At 41.9% G+C, this 19,733-nt stretch overlaps 1 protein-coding gene across 6 annotated transcripts in view; it reads left to right on the top strand.

Annotated features, from left to right (window-relative positions):
- Positions 1 to 19,733, top strand: part of LOC125454104 (receptor tyrosine-protein kinase erbB-4-like) — an 873,837-nt gene that overhangs the window by 754,170 nt on the left and 99,934 nt on the right. For all 6 annotated transcript variants that reach the window (XM_048534471.2, XM_048534470.2, XM_048534469.2 and 3 more), the window contains exons 21-23: positions 3,236 to 3,391; positions 15,529 to 15,604; positions 15,779 to 15,925. In XM_048534471.2, the coding sequence (XP_048390428.1) occupies positions 3,236 to 3,391; positions 15,529 to 15,604; positions 15,779 to 15,925 (379 nt within the window). The remainder of the gene's footprint in view (positions 1 to 3,235; positions 3,392 to 15,528; positions 15,605 to 15,778; positions 15,926 to 19,733) is intronic.

Raw genomic sequence — 19,733 nt, 5'->3', positions numbered from 1 at the left:
TACCTGTTGTGCACCTGGACAAGCACTGTCAGTTCAGAGCTGCACTGCATAGTTCCTCATATTCACCGTGAATGTTGGCCTACAGAGATATCAGCACCGCACTTTGTGAGCAGGACCTAGAGATGCTGTGGGATCGCACGGTGCAAATGGGGGACTTCCTTCTCCCCCAGGACCTGTAATGAGAAAATTCTCATTATCGAGCTTATTAGGTATGCGTGGTAGGGTAGGAAGCTGAATATTAATGAGACGAGTTGTTAGGTTAATATGGCCTTTAACAAGCACAATTTTCCCTGAATTGGTAACTTGCTGTTACCTGGAAAGAGACTGACCTCACCACTCAGAAAATGCATAAATATTGAAGTGTGATGCATCCAGCCTTGAGATGATCCTCGCTGGACTTCTTGTCCATTCTGCCATAACTTTCACTGCAGCTGCTTGGCCGTCGGTAAAATTCCACACAGAATTAACTTTTTGAATCCATTGCACATCTTCTTCAGATCAGAGTCCAATTCTAAGTCAGCACGATTGTAGTATTCAGCAGCAGATCTGGAAGTATTCAATTAAGAGGAAAGATTGCAAAGATGAGGCTTGTACTTAATTCTGTGAGTATCAAAGGTAAAGGTGTGACCTGATTGAGGTGTTTACGATGATTAAAGGTTTAAAGTAAAATAGATATACAACTGATAAAAGAATCTAGAACAAGGGACTAAAGCCTCAAATTAGAACAAAGTTATCAAGAGTACATGAGGCAGTTCTTGTCACAAAGGGTAATGAAAACCTGAGACTCTTTGTCTGAGCTGCTGAGGCTCAGGGTCATATGATAATTTAAAAAGGACAGTGGACTTTAATAAGGTCTACGGAACCAAGGTGGGCAGATAAGGAATAAGATTGTTATGTACCTACTATTGGCCCTACGTTGCTCAAGATGCACTGCAGCAACTCACCAAGGCTCCTCTAACAGCCCTTCCCAAACTCATGACCCTTACCGCCTAGAAGGGCAAGGGGACCCTGCACTTGGAAACCACCTCAGGCCCTCAAAACACCACGCCACACTGACTTTGATATAAGGGCTCTTCCATTAGAACTTTCAGCCTAATGGTGCATGTACCTTCAACGTATAGGCAGAAGCAGTCGTTCAAGAAGAAGGCTAACCACCAGCGTTCCCTGTAAGCTGCAAGAAACATCTGAGAGTGCGTTGCTCACTAGCACCTCCTGAAGGACATCTAGGGAAGGGGAATAAATGCTGGTCCTGCTTGCAACACCTATATTCCAGGAATTCTGACATAGTCTCTCAAAAGATGCAAAAAGACTCCAGGGTCAACTTTGAACAATTTCTGGGGAATTCCTCAATGATACCTGAAGACAGATTGCTGGGTGCCAGAATAAGATGTGAGTATCACAGAAGGGACAGGTTTTTGAGTATGTTTAATGCAGATGTCGATTATTTTTAATCAGCAAGGAAGTAAAAGATTATGGAGAGATCGTTGGGACGAGTAATTAGATCAGCTATGAGCTTATTGAATGGTGAAGCAAAGTCAAGGGGCTGAGTGGCCTATTCTTGATTCTTAATTCGTATGTTTTTATATCACAGATCCCAGTTTCCCATCCCTCTCCACCTCGAGCAGTGTCACTTCTTCATTTATATTTCACTGGGCAGTCAATGAGAACTGATGCTTCTACTGAAGTTCAGTCCTTAGCCAGCATTCAACTTTCATTTGTGGCAGGTTGCTTTACTTTGTCTGGCCAGAGTGTTTGGAGTGTCAGCGGTGTAAGTGTGAATGTGATTGTTTTATCCGTTAGAGATGAATATGTGGGCTGGCTTCGGAGAATGATAGCTGCCAGTCTCAAAGGTTAACTTGAGGCCCATGGTTGGGGACTGAGCACTTTAGCTTCCACACAGTAGCAAAAGAGGAGGCAGCAGGAGAGGATGCAGGCTTAACAGCTGCAGTTCTGGGAGAATGTCCAGTTTGGGGAACAGATTTAAACAGTAATGTCACATGGAAGTTCTGCAGTGATTGCTTTGTGATTCAAAAAGTGGATTTTTTTTTGTGATATGGTCTTGACTGAGTAATAACAGAAATAAGTTAAAGTAAGGGCAAAGATAATAAAGCGAAGTAAGCAAAATCAGATCAGGGATGTCATTGAATCCTGCTTATCGTGGATGACCACATGTGAAGGAGGTGCTCCCAGGTGCAGAAACTTGACCTCCGATGTTTTGCACAGTTCTCTTTAGAGAAAAAAAGGTGGAGAGGAGATCTGACAGAGTTTTTCAAAACCGTGAAGGGACTGGGTAGAATACATAGGGAGAAGCATTTCGCTCTTGTAAAAGAAACAAGAATGGACATGGATTTAAAGTGATTTCAAATGAAACAAAAGGTGAGAAGAAGCTTTTTTACTCAGTGAGTGGTTGGGCTGTTGATACGTTATCTGGAAATATAATGGAGGCAGGTTCAATTGAGACATTCAAGAGGACATTTGATGATTATTTGGATAGACATAGCATGCAAGGGTTTGGGGACAAAGCAGAGATTGACTGAAGGTAATAATATTTGCCTGAAGAGCTAGTGTGGGCACGATGAGCTGAATGGCCTACTTATGTGCCGTAACTTGGTAAGGGTACTGGATCCAAGAGAGAATCGTAGAGGAGTGTACCGTAGTTGTCAGAATACTTGGGGATATGGCTGGCGCTGAAATACAGAATGGGAATTTTATAGGTGAAGTAGAAGTAAGTGAGAAAGAACTGAATTCCAGAACAGAGTTCATGTGTATGTATTGTAAATGCATGGACGGTAGTGAATAACAAGTTACGGATGCAGATTGCCATGTAGAAATATGTTACTGCAACAATAAAGGTGACCAAATCAAGGAAGGTCAAGATTTGGTGTTAAGTTTTCTGTGATTCTGTGGGATCTAAATAGGACAGTACCTGTGCAACCTCTGATATTTTACCTAGATAACAAAACAAGAAGAAGAAGATCACAGCATGTACAGAGGCTCATCTCTCATGTTGCTGAGTCTTTGATAGCACCAAAGTGCTACAATCGTCAATGGCCTATTTAAATGGGAGAACCTTTGGAGCTGCACCTGTCAACAATTCTCCAAATCACTCAAATGATTGAGAATATATCTAACTAGAACTGAAATCTTGCTGCAATATCTGTAAACGTTTTATTTCTGTACATGTAATGCTGAAAACATGAACCAATTAAAGTGGGGGCTAATTTCTATGCGGCAGGGTATGATGTACCTGGAGGAGAGACGGCTGGTTCATCGAGACTTGGCAGCAAGGAACGTCTTGGTAAAGTCACCGAATCACATTAAGATCACGGACTTCGGCTTGGCCAGGCTGTTGGATGTGGATGAGAAAGAGTACAATGCAGATGGTGGGAAGGTTGGTGTAATTGTTTGTTATTTGTCATGGGACTAAGTAAAATTTATAGCACTGAAACAGGTCATCTGGGCAACTGCTCCATCTCGATATTTATTTTTCCTTTCCTCTTTATCTCAACCTTACTTGCTTATCTAACTTAATCTTAAATGTAACTCTGCTAAATCACCACCCCTACTCTTGTGGTGCTAGAACATAAGAACAGGAGTGGGCCATTCAGCCCCTCAAGCCTGGTGCATCATTCTAGATCAAGGCCGATCGTGTACCTCAACAGTGACCCCAGTTTTCACTAACCTCTAGGTAAAAGTTTCTCCAGGACTTCCCAATGGATTTATTACTGACTGGCTTAGGCTTTTAAGCCCTGGTTTTGGACCTCCCCACTGTCCCCGGAAAATTTTTATTTCCATCTGTGCCACTGTGCTGGCTGCTATTGTGAATTTCAGTTCAATATCCATGAACAATTTATGCACATATCGATTATCTAATTACGATCTTTATCCATGCCACCTTCTGTTAATGTGTAATGTGTGTCTCATTTAAGGAGGAATCTTTAGTTGCTGGAGATAATGGCCCTCCCAAAAGCCATGTATTCAGCATAACTATATAGGAGTTTGACAGTGCTTGGTCAGCTTTTATCTCAAATTGGGCAAACTTTACTTCAGTTTCAAAGATCACCTTCAGTGAAATTATTGCAAACAATGGTACCTTTCGTGTTGCCTTTGTTGCTGACTGAGGCTCTTATTAAAGTGAAGGGCTATTTAAAATCTCACGTGCCTCCTCAGTTATTTATCTCAAAGGTAACCCCTACTGTGAGGGAGGCACTAATGCCATTCTTAACCTATAATTTTTTTTACTGCACTGTAGGAGGGAAGCTTCCTCTGCTGACTATCCTCTGTTCCCCATTTTACAGTAAAAATTTTCAAAACAACAGTTTTGCACTTTTATGAGAAATAACCATCGAATTAAATCACTGCATGCGAGAATTTACCAAAATTTTGCCCCTCCCCGGCCTGTGTTCCTTCTGATTCTAGCCCCTTTCAAACCTTCAACTTCCCTTCTCTCATTGGCATTCAGGTACCTCTAAGCAATTCTGCCCCTTTACCCATCTGTCCTCATTTAAGATGCTGCATGAAACTGAGTTCCTCTATCAAGCATTTTGGCCACCTTTCCTTCTTTCTCTTTCTATGGCACCACAACAGACATTTGAAGCCAATGCTTTGGGACTGTTTGACACAGTAAGGGCACAGTGTAAATGGTATTGTTTCCCCTCTGTGAACTATCATTCCTCAAGTCGCAAAACACATACCTTTTCTCAAAAGCAGCTTCAGGCTGAATAGGATGCACGAGGGTCATTCATTCCCTTGCTTTTCTCTTCTTACCTGCTTTGTCAGTCCCTCTGAACAAGGGGACAAATCATCTCACTTTTGTGTTCTTCCAAAAAGCAAGTCACTAGTAGCCGCATTTGTGGATTTATAATGTCATGGGTTTCTTTTCATATCTTGTGTGTTTGATTTTCCAAAGTAATCCCTTTACTTGCCTCCTTTTTAGCACTGACCATTGAAAGTTTGTTGTGGTGGAATCCACATCAGCTGGTAACATGCAAATCTCAGTGTGAAATTATTAATCTGGGTTAGACACCACACCACTGCTGTGAACTGTGACTGAATGTGTATCATTCCTGTGTCTGAGTTACATTTCCCACTTTAGACAAGAGACTGGAATTTGCCTGCCTTTACCCCTACCTGATGATCTGGACAGTGTTTTCGTTGAGTCAGATTCTCTGGCCTGTTGCCACAGTTGTGGGATTTGGCTTTGTGCAGATTGGTTAGAGTGCTTTCTATATTGCAACAGTGGCTATTATCAAGATTATCTCAATGGTTGTTGTATGCTTTGAAACATCCTGTGTATTATACATGCAATTTTAAGTGCATGAGAAATCATATTACAAAGAAATAACTTCTAACATAATCCCCACCACTTGGAGCTAACCGGTGCTCAGCAGACTGTGTGTCTCTGGTATCCAGCAACGCTACAGGCAGTGGAGAGTTCTGGACTTTCATTTTAATTGGCTACTTTGATTAATGCAATTCATCACAGAATGATGAGTTCCATCAGAAACATTCCAAACAGGCAGTTTTTAAAATTCACATTTGTCAATGACCATTTTACACCATGTAGAGGCATCAGCAAGATCATTTACCAATTCCCTTTTCTCCACCCTACTTGTTACATCATCAATATTCTGTACTAAGTTTGTTAAACACAATCTCCCTTTTGTAAAAGCATAAAAGCATGTTAATTCTGTCTTGCCGTATATGCTTTTGCCATTGCATTTTTGAGATTGCTTAATGTTGCTGAGAAAAAGATGTTGTGTTGAAGCTTTTCATCTTGAGCATATCAGGCCAATTCACAAGAATACCAAAGTATGGCGAAAGTAACTTTACACTGCATGAGAAGAGATTGATTAGCAATCGGACTCTTTGGGAGAGGCATTGCTGTAGCGAATGATGAGTGACAGTTAACCATCAAGATCTGTTTAAATTATAACTAGAAAGCACGCCTCTGATTGGCCAAGGTATTTCCCTGATAAATGAGCCAGTGAATGGCTGTCACCTATTATGTATTGTCCAAAATGTGCAAGATGAAAGCTTTGACAAAATGTATTTTTTTGAATCAATACTTAGGTCTGTACAACAAGATGGCTACTTGCTTAATAATTGAATTCACCATTATCTTAGCAGCTAATATCAGGCTAACTGCCCCTATTCCCTGTTTTCTCTCTCCCTCCTTTCTTGTATAGTGGACTTAAATTTGCTCACTTCCAATCTGTTGGGGATTTCCTGTGGTGTAATCGTAGTGGGGTAAAGGTTGCCTTCCATCTGCCTGGGAAGTGTGCTGTAACATGTCTAAACAGGTTTTTAAAAATATTTTTTCCAATCCTCTGGGACTATTTTAGGGAATATAGAGAACCTATATAATCTATACAACATACAGAATCTTGGAAAATCAGAACCAATGTATCCGTGCCTCTGTAGATGCCTTTTCTTTTGAGCCCTTTGCAATTTGTTAGCGTCAAGTCCCTTCAGTAGCTTTAAAATGTTGCCTCTGTTGATCTTGTTTCTTATTGATGTCTTAGGTATCTTCTTTTCCAAGAAGAGAACTTGTGTCTTTTACTATGACGAGAGACATAAAATATTTGTTCATTGTCTCTGTCACTGTTATTTCCTCATTCCCTACGATGACTTCTCCTGTCTCTGCCTTTAAAAGAACACCGTTTATTTTAGCTACTGTCCTTTTCTATACACTTGTGAAAACTTCTACAATTTAACAATAATTATATGTATTCCTGCATAGTTCACCTTCATTCTACTTTTTCAGATTTTATGAAATTTTTGGTAACTCTTGCTGGTTTCAAAAAGCACCCCTAATTCTTAGGTTTTATTGCTGTACTTCATGATATGTTAAGCTACTTCTTTTCATTGAATACTATCCTTATTTCCCAAATAAGCCACAGATGAATCTTACTTGCTGATTTTTGTTTTTTGATGGGATATATTGTTATTGAAGAGTTTGAAGTATTTCTTTAACCTATTTACTGCTGTATTTTTTGGTCTATCTACTCAGTCAACATTAGCCACCTTTTCCTTCATACCTACGTAATTGATTCCATTTAAGTGTATGATTCTTGCTTGGAACTTGAGTATTTTGCTGTCAAAGCTAACATGGAATTCAATTGTATTGCATCATTTCTTCACAGAGGATCTTTTATTCTGCTATTAGTAATTAAACCTGCTTCATATCACACTCCCAGGTCAAAATGAATTTTATCCCTAGTGGGCTGTACAATGTATTGTTCCAGGAAACTGTCATCAAAGCATTCTATAGTCTCATCTTCCAGACTACCTTTGCCGATATGATTTGTCCCAACTGCACAAAAGATTAAAGTCCTCTGCAATTATCACATGGACTATGTTGCAAAATCCAGTAATTTCTGTCCCTGATTATTCTTGATCTCCATCTATACTAATGCTACCTGCTGGTCTTCTGAGCCAGATTCTTTTCTCAGCACTACCCTTAAGTGACCCTTTACTTTCTGGCCTGTATTCCATTCTGCCTGCCTTTTGGAAATATGTAATATGGAATATTTATTTTCCAACCTTGGTTATTTTATGAGCCTGGTGCTGTAATGCAGTTAGATAGGAACCATTTATCTTAATTTCCAACACTAATTTACTTATTACCACTTCCTTTTTTTTGCTGTTACTCATTTGACTCTAACCTCTCAACATTCTTCGCAGATTATCATTCCTAGTTTTATTTATGTCCTTGGTCCCTGCGGTCTCATTCCAAATACATCTCTAGTCGTGATGCAATGTCTTTAATCCCAACTCTGAGCAAGCATTGCAAATTTCAGAAATCCTAGCAATCACTGCAGAGAACAGTAGTTATCTCTTTGACTATGCTGCTCTCTCACACTACCACATTCCATTCAATCCCTTCACTTCACTTACTGGATGGCATCTTACTCCATGATGCTACGGTCAGTCTGCCTGTCCACCATGCAATCCCTGTTCGCATCATCACTGGTGGAAAGTACCTAAAACATTTAGACAAAGTCACTAGACGAGGTTCTCCAGTGCAATGTCCTGGATACCCTGTATCTGCCTGACTCACAGCTATACCCTCCTGTCTTTGACCATTGACAAAGTCTAAAGTGCTACTTAAACTAAAGGGTGTGGCTGCCTCCTGGAACAGTGTCCAGGTAACTCTTGTCCTTCCCTGATTCCCCGTAATGTCTACATTATTGTTGTAGACTCTGTTGTTCAGCTCTGAGCCAAAGCCTCTTGAGGTCAAAATACTCATATGTTCATGATCACAGCGCTTTCCATAGACTCTGACATATTGCAGTTGCAGCACACTACCTTCATCCACTATGTCAGTCTCATCATATATATTTATTTAATTAGTTGACCTGTTGCGAATTGAAGAAAATTAGTTATTTGCCTGTGGATATCTCTGGATATCCATCAGAAAAAAAAATCTGCATTTATGTATTACTGTTGATAGCCTTAACATGTCTTGAAGTACTTTACAGCCAATGAGTAGACTTTATTGTGACATGGTCACTTTTATAATGTGGCCAATTTTCTCACAACAAGCTCCCACAAAAGGCATTGTCAGCAGACATCCCTGCAATTTATACCTTCTCGCTCATCCAATAACAGTATTGACCAATATGTTTACCAGTAACTTCAAGTGGCTCATTCGGAATGGAGCACAAGTTAATTACATGCCTTATGAGCAAATTTCAAAAGGGAGTGATAGGTAGTCATTGAGCATCTGGTATTAATACTCATTTACACAGCACCTGTGTATGAGCTTTAAATTTGCTGCGCTTGTTAAAGTTGTAAGGCAAAGAGCAGAGTGACAGTGTTTTTAGCCAGATCTATTTCCTTTCTAATTGAAGCAATAGTTGTTTGTTGGTATGAAACACAGATATGAAGTACGCCAGTGGTGTTAATGGATATAAGGAAGTACCTATAATGTTAGTGTTAGGGACTAATTCAGTATCCACTGTGCCAACGCATGTGTCTTGCTAGTGCTTTCTGTTATTCAGGGTACTGAGGCCAAATGCAACATGATATTATGCCTCTAATTCAGATCAGCTGTCTCAGCCAACCCAAGCATTTGAAGCTATAGTGAAGGGTCTAGGCCCGAAACGTCAGCTCTTGTGCTCCTGGGATGCTGCTTGGCCTGCTGTGTTCATCCAGACTCACATTTTATTATCTTGGATTCTCCAGCATTTGCAGTCCCCATTATCACTGATACAATTTGAAGCTATAGCTGTTTGGTAAACCTACGTGCCTTAGGTGCTACACTGGGGAGACTGTCCCATTCCACACTTAAAATGAGCATTGGTCATAGCATTGTCCAGTTATCAATTGGAAATCGTTTCCCAGTGAAGACAAAAGAATGACGTTAGAACTGTTCTTCCTCTTGTGTGGAAATGACGAGACATGTCACGGGCTGCTAGTTTAACCATCCAGTATTGACAGTTAGTATCTCCCATAAAGTAGAATAATAAAGTCAGAGAAAACCAAAGCAGTATGTATTTCATAAAAGCAAGTTTTATCTTCCAGTGATTTCAAGGCTGTTATGCCATTTCAAGCTGCATGTGACAGTTGTAAACTACTCAAAATGTATTCTTCTAGATAATCTTGACTGCACAATGAGGTTTCAATTTTATAATCACTCTCTGACATCAGTTATTCTCTGCATAAGGGGACAACTATATTCAAATGCATTGCATTTCCAGAGAAAATGTATTTGTTAGAATATACATGTCTATCTAAATATATATTTAAGTATTAGGTTGTACTGTTCAGGTGAATCAAAGTCTTTAAAGCCATCTCAATGGTCATTCTCACTTCTTAGATATTCATCAGCAGCTTTGTAAAATCTTGCTTTATGACTGCATAAAATGTCTTTGGTGTTATTCTGCAAGGAATTATTGCTCTCCATTTTCAAGGTCATCACAGTGTTACTCAACCTTTTACCAAGACAATTTCCCAGCAAATGGGACTTCAACGAATCTGAAACCTTCCAAAATCTTGAAATAGCTTCATCAAAGGTGCATTTGAAAGGGAGGCTAGATAGGTAATGAGAGAGAGAGAGAGAGAGAGAGAGAGAGAGAGAGAGAGAGGCATAGAAGCATATAATGAGAGGATGAAATGATTTGGGTAGGAAGTAGTTCATATGGAGAATGAACACTAGTGAAGAACAGTTGGGCCTGATACACTACAATAAAATGCTGTGAAAGCTAGCTTGAAAACTTGCTTCACCTATTAAACTCCAATCTCAGCTGCTCATAACCTGCCTTGCAATAAGTCCTACTTGTCTCTATAACGTAGAGTTCTTTATCACAAAGAAGCATCCATGACTGAATTATGGAGCAAGTTTGATGTTGCATGGCCTAGTCCTTCTCATGTTTCTTATATTCTTATAAATTCAATGCCTGCCACATCCAACAGGCAGCAATTAATCTGTTTTGGCTGCTGATGGTTGAAAAGGGACGCGAGATAAGAACAGTAGGAGAATGTTTAGCTTCTCCAGACTGTTCTGCCAGTCAACTAGATCAAGTTTGATCTGTATCTCCAGAGATAATGGGAACTGCAGATGCTGGAGAATTCCAAGATAATAAAATGTGAGGCTGGATGAACACAGCAGGCCAAGCAGCATCTCAGGAGCACAAAAGCTGACGTTTCGGGCCTAGACCCTTCATCAGAGCTCTCTGATGAAGGGTCTAGGCCCGAAACGTCAGCTTTTGTGCTCCTGAGATGCTGCTTGGCCTGCTGTGTTCATCCAGCCTCACATTTTATGATCTGTATCTCCACTGTATTTACCCACCTTGATTCCATTTGCCTTAATGTCCTTACCTAACAAAAATCTGTCAGTCACAGTTTTGAATTGCTGGATTGGACACAAGGAGAACTTGCTGCTTTCCTTTTTTTCTCAAATTAACATCAACCTGAACATCAGAACAAAGAACAATACAGCACAGGAACAGGCCTTTGGGCTGTCCAAGCCTGCGCTGCCATTTTTTTGCCCTTCCTGTATCCCTCTATTCCCTTCCTATTCATGTATTTGCCCAGGTGCTGCTTGAATGCTGCTATAGTGTATACTTGCTCCACCACCTCTGGCAATGTGTTCCAGGCACTCACTACCCTTTGTGTGAAACACTATCCTCGCATATCTCTTTTACACTCATCCCCCTACACATTAAACCTGCATCCCCTAGTAATTGAACTCTCTATCCTAGGAAAAAGCCTCATACTTATCGTTCGATCTGTGCCATTAACAATCTTATAAACTTTTATCAGGTTGTCCCTCAACCTCCTAAAACAAACCCAGTCTATCCAACCTTTCTTCGTGGCTAAAATCCCACACAACAGGTAATATCCTGGTTAACCTTTTCTGTACCCTGTCTAAAATATCCACATCTTTCTGGTAGTGTGGCGACAAGAACTGTGTGTAATATTCCAAGTGTTGTGTAACTAAAATTCTATAAAGCTGCAGCATAACTTGCCTATCATTATACTCAGTGCCCCTTTCAGTGAAGGCAAACATGCCATAGGTCTTTTTAATTACTTTACGGCTACCTGCACTGCCACCTTCAGTGATCTGTGGATCTGCACACCCAGATTTTTTCTACATATCAGTACTCTTAAGGGTTCTGTCATTCACTGTCTAACTTCCAACTGAACTTAAGCCTCCAAAGTGCATCACCCGACGTTTGTCCGGATCGAACTCCATCTGCTATTTTTCTGTCTGTGCCCCCAAGTGATTTATATCCTGTTGTGTCCTCTGACAATCCTCCTCACTATCCACAACTCCACCAATCTCAATATTGCCTGTAAACTTACTAGCTACGCCAGCCACATTTTCCTCCAAATCATTAATGTCGACCACGAACAGCAGAGGTCCCAGCACTGTACCCTAGTGGAAAACCACTAGTCACAACCTTGCACTCTGAAAAGCGTCCTTCCACCCTGACCCTCTGCCTTCTATGGCTAAGCCAATTCTGTGTCCATCTTGCCAGCTCACCCCGATACCATGTGACTTCAGCTCAATTCCCCCATTGACAGCACTCCAGCTTGGTGCATTGGGTTTTTCAGGCTGGACTGCTTACTGTCCTTCATGAACCAGCAGCTTTCGTCTCTAACTGTAATGAGATACAGGCCAGATCATCATTTCATTATTTGAGGTATACGAGCTAAGAGATAAATGGGGTTCAGGGTGAACTCCTGACTCAAACTCGCACAGCAGCAAGCTGCCCACAGATGTCCAGAAGCCACTCTATGGAAAATTCCTACATGAGGAAACAGGTAGAGGCTTGAAATCAGGGAGATGTTCCTCCAACTAGCCCATGAAATTTTAAACAGAAGATTTCCAGGTACTTACTAAACCAGGGGAGAATGGAATGTATCCATTAGAGTTAACTTATGAAACAAACCACCAAAATAAGAAGTTGCCCCTTTCTTGCATTGGGGTCCCTGTTATAGTGAACAGCCAAGAAAGTATTCATAAAGAATGTTAGAAAAGCCCTTTTCCTACCCCACTGTCTTCCCAAACAGCCTCAGTGTGTTTATCCACAAAATGGGAATTCCTGCAGTGGATTAACTGCTTTGGTCCTGCGAGATGAAGGCAGAGATAATCAGTCAGGGCTCCTGCTCACAATAATCCTCACCCACTACTACAGCTATTGGAATGTAGAAACAGTAGATGATTAAGCCCCTCGATTCAATGAGATCCACTATTCAATGAGATCATGGCTCATTTTTGGCTTACCTCCATATACATACCTTTAGACCCTATCTCCTAATGCCTGAGCTTAACAAAAAAATCATGTCTCAGACTGAAAATTAACAACTGATCCAGCATCCACTGACATTTGTGGAAGAGAGTTCCAAACATCCACCACCCTTTGTGTGTAGAAGTGCTTCCCAATATATCTCCTAAATGGCTTACCCTAAGTGCTGCTCTGTAGCTTGATGAGTATTCAGTGACTCATTAACAAACCACCACTCACCATGTCAGTTCGGCCTTGAAAAATGGCCGTTTCGCTGAATACAGCAAAAGACATGCTTAGGGTCATTAAATGGATGCACCTCAGAAGATTGTATCAGAAATAATGGGAACTGCAGAGGATGGAGAATCCCAGATAACAAAAGTGTGAAGCTGGATGAACACAGCAGGCCAAGTAGCGTCTCAGGAGTACAAAAGCTGACGTTTCGTCTCTGATGAAGGCCTAGACCCTTCATCAGAGAGGGGGTTGGGGAGAGGGCTCTGGAATAAATAGGGAGAGAGGGGGAGGCGGACCGAAGATGGAGAGAAAAGAAGATAGGTGGAGAGGAGAGTATAGGTGGGGAGGTAGGGTCAGTCCAGGGAAGACGGACAGGTCAAGGAGGCGGGGTGAGATTAGTAGGTAGGAAATGGAGGTGCGGCTTGAGGTGGGAGGAGGGGATGGGTGAGAGGAAGAACAGGTTAGGGAGGTGGAGACAGGCTGGGCTGGTTTTGGGATGCAGTGGGGAGAGGGGAGATTTTGAAGCTTCTGAAGTCAACATTGATACCATTGGGCTGCAGGGTTCCCAATCGGAATATGAGTTGCTGTTCCTGCAACCTTCAGGTGGCATCATTGTGGCACTGCAGGAGGCCCATGATGAACGTGTCGTCTGAGGAATGGGTGGGGGAGTTAAAATGGTTCGCGACTGGGAGGTGCAGTTGTTTATTGTGAACCGAGCGGAGGTGTTCTGCAAAGCGGTCCCCATGACTCCGCTTGGTTTCCCCAATGTAGAGGAAGCCACACCGGATACAATGGATACAGTATACCACATTGGCAGATATGCAGGTGAACCTCTGCTTAATATGGAGAGTCATCTTGGGATCTGGGATGGGGGTGAGGGAGGAAGTGTGGGGGCAAGTGTAGCATTTCCTGCGGTTGCAGGGGAAGGCGCTGGGTGTGGTGGGGTTGGAGGGGAGTGTAGAGTGGACAAGGGAGTCACGGAGAGAGTGGTCTCTCCGGAAAGCAGACAAGGATGGGGATGGAAAAATGTCTTGGGTAGTGGGGTCGGATTGTAGATGGCGGAAGTGTCGGAGGATGATGTGTGGTATCCAGAGGTTGGCTTCACCTCCATTTCCTACGTACTAACATCACCCCGCATCCTTGACCTGTCTGTCTTCCCTAGACTGACCTATCCCCTCCCTACCTCCCCACCTATACTCTCCTCTCCACCTATCTTCTTTTCTCTCCATCTTCGGTCCGCCTCGCCCTCTCTCCCTATTTATTCCAGAACCCTCTCCCCATCCCCCTCTCTGATGAAGAGTCTAGGCCCGAAACATCAGCTTTTGTGCTCCTGAGATGCTGCTTGGCCTGCTGTGTTCATCCAGCACCTCAGAAGATGGTTGTTCAGTTCATTGTGCCTGTTCCAGTTCTCTGCAAAAGCAGTTCACCTAGTCCAAGTTGCCTGCCTTTTCCTGAAGTATGTTTACTTCAGATAACAACAAATCCAATATCATTTTTAATGACTAGACTCTATCACTCACTTAGATGGTACTTTTGCCAATTTCTTACATCATAGAATCCCTACAGTGTGGGAGCAGGCCATTCCACCTTCCCTCCACCCCCTCACCGAACTCTGTAACCCTGCATTTCCCACTGCTAATCCACCCAGCCTGCTCATTGCTGGACACTGAGGGCAATTTAGCACAACCAAACCACCTAACCTGCACATCTTTGGACTGTGGGAAGAAACCAGAGTGCCCGGAGGAAACCTGCATTGACACAGGGAGAATGTGCCACACAGACAGTTGCCAAAAGCTGGAATCGAACCCAGGTCCCTGGCATAGTGAGGCAGCCATGCTAACCACTGGGCACCATATCCTTTGGTTCTCCAGCCTCCTGCCAAAGAGAACAATTTCTCCCTATCTACTCTTCCCAACCCCACATGATTTTCAGCATCTTGATCAAATTTGCCCTTCAACCTTCTCCAGTCCAAGTATACTATTCTCAATAAAAACCAAAAGAACTGCAGATGCTGTAAATCATGAACATTTCTGTGGAAGGGTCACTGGACCTGAAACATGAACTCCGTTTTCTCCTTCACAGATGCTGCCAGGCCTGCTGAGCTTCTCTAGCAACTTTGTTTTTGTGTACTATTCTCAACTTCTCCAGTCTATCCTCATGACTGAAGGTCCATATATCTGGAACCATTCACATGAATTTTTTTCTGTGTCCTCTCTAATACCTTCACTTCCATCCATTGTGTTGCCCAAAATTGGACACATGCCTCAAGTTGAGGCTGAAGCACTGTTTTATGAATGTTCGTCATAATTTTTTTACTGTGTTCCCCTTTATAAAGCCCAGGATCCCACATGCTTTGTTAACCATGTTTTACAACCAGCTTTCTCGTGTCACAGTGAATGAGCCAAGAGGGAATTGAAATGGAGAAAGTTAGCAGGAAAAGACATAGATTTAATCAATGCAGAGTAAATGAAATAAATCATCCAATACTTCTTTCTGTGTTAGTTACAAAGCAGCATTTATGAGGATTCCACTAATATCTTTCACTGTATCCTTGCAGATGCCAATTAAGTGGATGGCTTTGGAATGTATTCACTATCGGAAATTTACCCATCAAAGTGACGTGTGGAGCTATGGTAGGTTCTCGATTGTGAACAGTGCATGCGTGCAGCAAGGATTTGTGGAGTATCAGCTGGAGGACAGCTGTCTTTTCCAGTTCTCAGATTTCCCTTGCTCTTTTTGAATCCAGTTCTTGGGCTCAGACATACAGTGAGTAACAAATGGATTTTGTTTTGGTCTGTTTCCTACAGGAGTCACGATTTGGGAGTTGATGACTTTTGGCGGGAAGCCGTACGATGGAATTCCAGCCCGTGAAATACCAGACATCTTGGAAAAAGGAGAGCGCCTTCCACAACCACCAATCTGTACCATTGATGTCTACATGGTGATGGTGAAATGTAAGAGAACCTCATAACTCCATCATTGTTGAAGAGTGGCTCTTTAAACTTAGGTGCTTTGGTGCCCATCTGGCTGGAGCTGAATAGTGTTGTATGTAGCATGTGTAAACAGATCACAGGCTTATCTGCACACTGATATAATTGAGCTGACCTCATGTCCAAAACAGAGACAGCTGCATTGATGACAGTCAAACAAAGTGTCCAGATCTTGCAACAACTCCCTAAAGAGTGACTTAATGTCACCCAAGAGTAACCCAATGACTTAAATCGAAGTCTCCCAAAAAGTAAAGGTGTTTTTGTTCAAGGATTGAAAGCAGGTGATGGTCACAGGTGAACTAATTCTCAACACCTCCAATTTTGAAGCTAAGACGTGGTTTAAAATCTGGTTCATACCCCAAGGTTTTCCTTTCTCATTCCACAACCTCATAACATCAACCTCATATCCATACTCGCTCTCTAAATGTGTACATAGATCTTAAATGCATCTTTCCGAACGATCTCTTTGCTGCTGCTTCCCATTGAAAAAGGCATTGCTCACTGGTCAACCCCCTCACTTACAAAATTCTCTTACAAATCTACTCTATGTCTCCTTCAAAAAAAGGCATTCATTAAATCTCCTTCCTGGTCCCTTTCGAAACACCCCTTCACCCACTGCTTAGTATCATAGTGTTCCCCTATCTCATGCTTATAGAAGTATCTGAAATATTCAATGGCATGAAGGCACAGTGGGTGCATCACTTTTCCAAGGTTCGTTAACGGAATGGTATTCATGTTGATGTCACTGTTCGTGTCTCCTTTAGATGCAGAATCATCAAGAAGGAAAACGTAGTGTTAGTTCCATTTGCAGCATGATCCCAAGCATTTCCTAGAAAGCTGAACAAAGGGTCTGTTTCCACGCTGAATGACTTTGAGTCTGACATCCACTTCCCAGCATTGCACATTGCTTACCCAGTGGCAGTGGGAATCTCAAAATGAAACAGTTCAAAAGGAGGCCATTGGGCCATCTTGTCTGCGTCAGCTCTTTGGAAGAGCTATCTGATCACTCCCACTCTCCTGCTCTGATCCCACAATTTTGTTTCTCCTTTTCAATTACTTACCCAATGCCCTTTAAAAGTTACAACTCAACCTCCTTCCACCAGCTGTTCAGAAAGTGCATTCCAGACCTAAAGTCCTCATTTCACTACAAGATGTCCTGCTAATTATCTTGAATCATTATCCTGTGACTATTGATCCTGCTGCCAGTGGAAACATAATCCTGACACGTATTCCCTAGTTCTTAAAATCGGTTTGAAGCCAAACACGACACCAGTACTGACATTGTGGTTGAGTATTGGTGGGATGGCGCACACCAGGAGGGCTCTGGCCAGCTTGCACCTAATACCACACACGGTGTGAAGCAAATAAGCAATCAATAATTCACTCAAAATTGGTTTTGTGAAAGCTGTTAGCAGATGCCACTAGTGTTCAGCAAATAAATCCTTTGCTGCACATAACAATCTCAACAATAGAGATTCAATGAACCACTCTATAATGCGGAGCAGTGGCTGCTCATGCATTGACTATATTCTATAGATAGTTTGATAGTATCTAAAACTATAAGGGAATCAAAGGAATACAAGGCAGGGTGGGTCTTATGTCAAAGATTTACCATGATTTTTGTGGAGTACTCTGAAAGAACTGAACAACCTGTTCCCATTTCTTATGTTCTGAAAACTTCGGGGAAGCTCAGGGGAGGATTGGAAAACTCACAGGACAGGGAAATAAGATTGAAGAGCTCAGACCCACAGTGCCCTTTATTCTGCTGAATTCCAATTTTATTGAAGCTCATCGTAGTCTTTGCCATTTCCTTTTAATATTCAGCCTTTACCTTGCTTGAAATGAAGAATCCGTTTTAATACATTTTTGCATCAGTATGGCATAGTTCGACACTCCATATGCATGTCAGTGTTCAGGCAAAATATTATAATTTAAATTATCTCTTTCATAATTGAAAGCTTCATTGTGCCCTGAAGTCTTTGCAAAATTATTTATTTTCACCATCTAGTCAGGGAGCTGCCTGCTTGACTAATGTTCTGTTTTTACCGTGCTAATTCAAGGAGATGCTGTTTCTTTGCAACAAATGATGAGAAAAAGTTAGTAGAATCTGTAACTGGGGGTCTTGGCCATTGCTTTTACTCAATTGCAAACTGACCAGAGATTGCTGACATGCAGGCTTCTTATAATATGGGTCATGAAACCATGTGTCATGTTTTCAACCTGACTGTTGTCGAAGTGGTACAATTTCAGTGTTTAATGTTATTCAGATTTTGTTGTAAGCCAGAAGGAATCGATGCCAATTGTTACCATGATGAAACTGTGGGTCTGAGCTCTTCAATCTTATTTCCCTGTCCTGTGAGTTTTCCAACCCTCCCCTGAGCTTCCCCGAAGTTTTCAGAACATAAGAAATGGGAACAGGTTGTTCAGTTCTTTCAGAGTACTCCACAAAAATCATGGTAAATCTTTGACATAAGACCCACCCTGCCTTGTATTCCTTTGATTCCCTTATAGTTTTGGATACTATCAAACTATCTGTTGAATATACTCAATGCATGAGCAGCCACTGCTCCACATTATAGAGAACTATAAAGATTAGAGTTTCTCCTTCTTTCAGTCGTAAATGGCCTGCCTCTCATTCTGAAACTATGACCCTGTGTTTTAGATTCCCCAGTCAGCGGAAACATTGTCTCAGCACCAACCCTATCAATCCCTTGACAATTTTTCAGTGTTTCAGTTATATCACTTCTCAGTCTTTTAGCCCTCAGGAAATATAGGCCTAGTCTACACAGTCTTTCCTCACAGAGCAATCTGCTCATCCTGGGAATCAGTCTAGTGAGCCTTCAATGTGTTCCCTCGAGGGCACATATGACCTTCCTTTGGTAAGGAGACCAAAACTGCACACAGTATTCCAGGTTTTGTCTTATCATGGCCCTGCATAACTCTACACACCCATCCCTTTGCAATAAAGGGTGACATCCCATTTACTTTCCTTGCTGTACTTTCATGTTGCATTACTACATAGGGGCACCCATGTGGTTCTGAATATCAACATCTCAGTCTCTCACAATTTAAAACATATTCTGCTTTTCTGTTCTCTTCTGCCAAGGTAGATAATTTCACACATCTCCATCTGTTCAATCTTCCGTGCTTTTAACCAACCAATTAATCTGTCCATATTGTATCAGAGATAATGGGAACTGCAGATGCTGGAGAATCCAAGATAATAAAGTGTGAAGCTGGATGAACACAGCAGGCCAAGCAGCTCCTGAGATGCTGCTTGGCCTGCTGTGTTCATCCAGCTTCACACTTTATTAACCCGTCCATATTGTTTTGTATCTTCCTTGCAACCTGGTCCACAGCACCAAATTGAAATCATTCATATCAATTGAAAATAGATCAGTTCCAAGCACTGTTCCTTGCTGTACCCAATCAGTTGGAGCTTGTTAACATTGTCAGCTCTGGAGGAGTGCACCAGGGTGTTACAGGGAGAATGGCACCTGCAGGATGCTGATGGTGGAGGAGAGGGTTATATGTTTTCAAGGTTGCCAGATGTGGCGGAAATGGCACAGGATGAACCTTTGAATGTGGAGACTGATGGAATGGAAAGTGAAGACAAAAGGAACCCTATAATTGTTCTGGGAAGGAAAGGGAAGGGTGAGGATAGACATGGCTGAGACTCCTGGAGTGGAAGTAATCCTCATTGAGGGAAAAGGAGGGTAGGTTGAAGGCATCTCTGTGAAAGCTGGCATCATCAGAACAAAGATGATACAGA

Source organism: Stegostoma tigrinum, chromosome 7 (genome assembly GCF_030684315.1).
Source record: "Stegostoma tigrinum isolate sSteTig4 chromosome 7, sSteTig4.hap1, whole genome shotgun sequence".
Classification (NCBI taxonomy): domain Eukaryota; kingdom Metazoa; phylum Chordata; class Chondrichthyes; order Orectolobiformes; family Stegostomatidae; genus Stegostoma; species Stegostoma tigrinum.
This window is presented reverse-complemented; position numbering and strand designations above follow the sequence as displayed.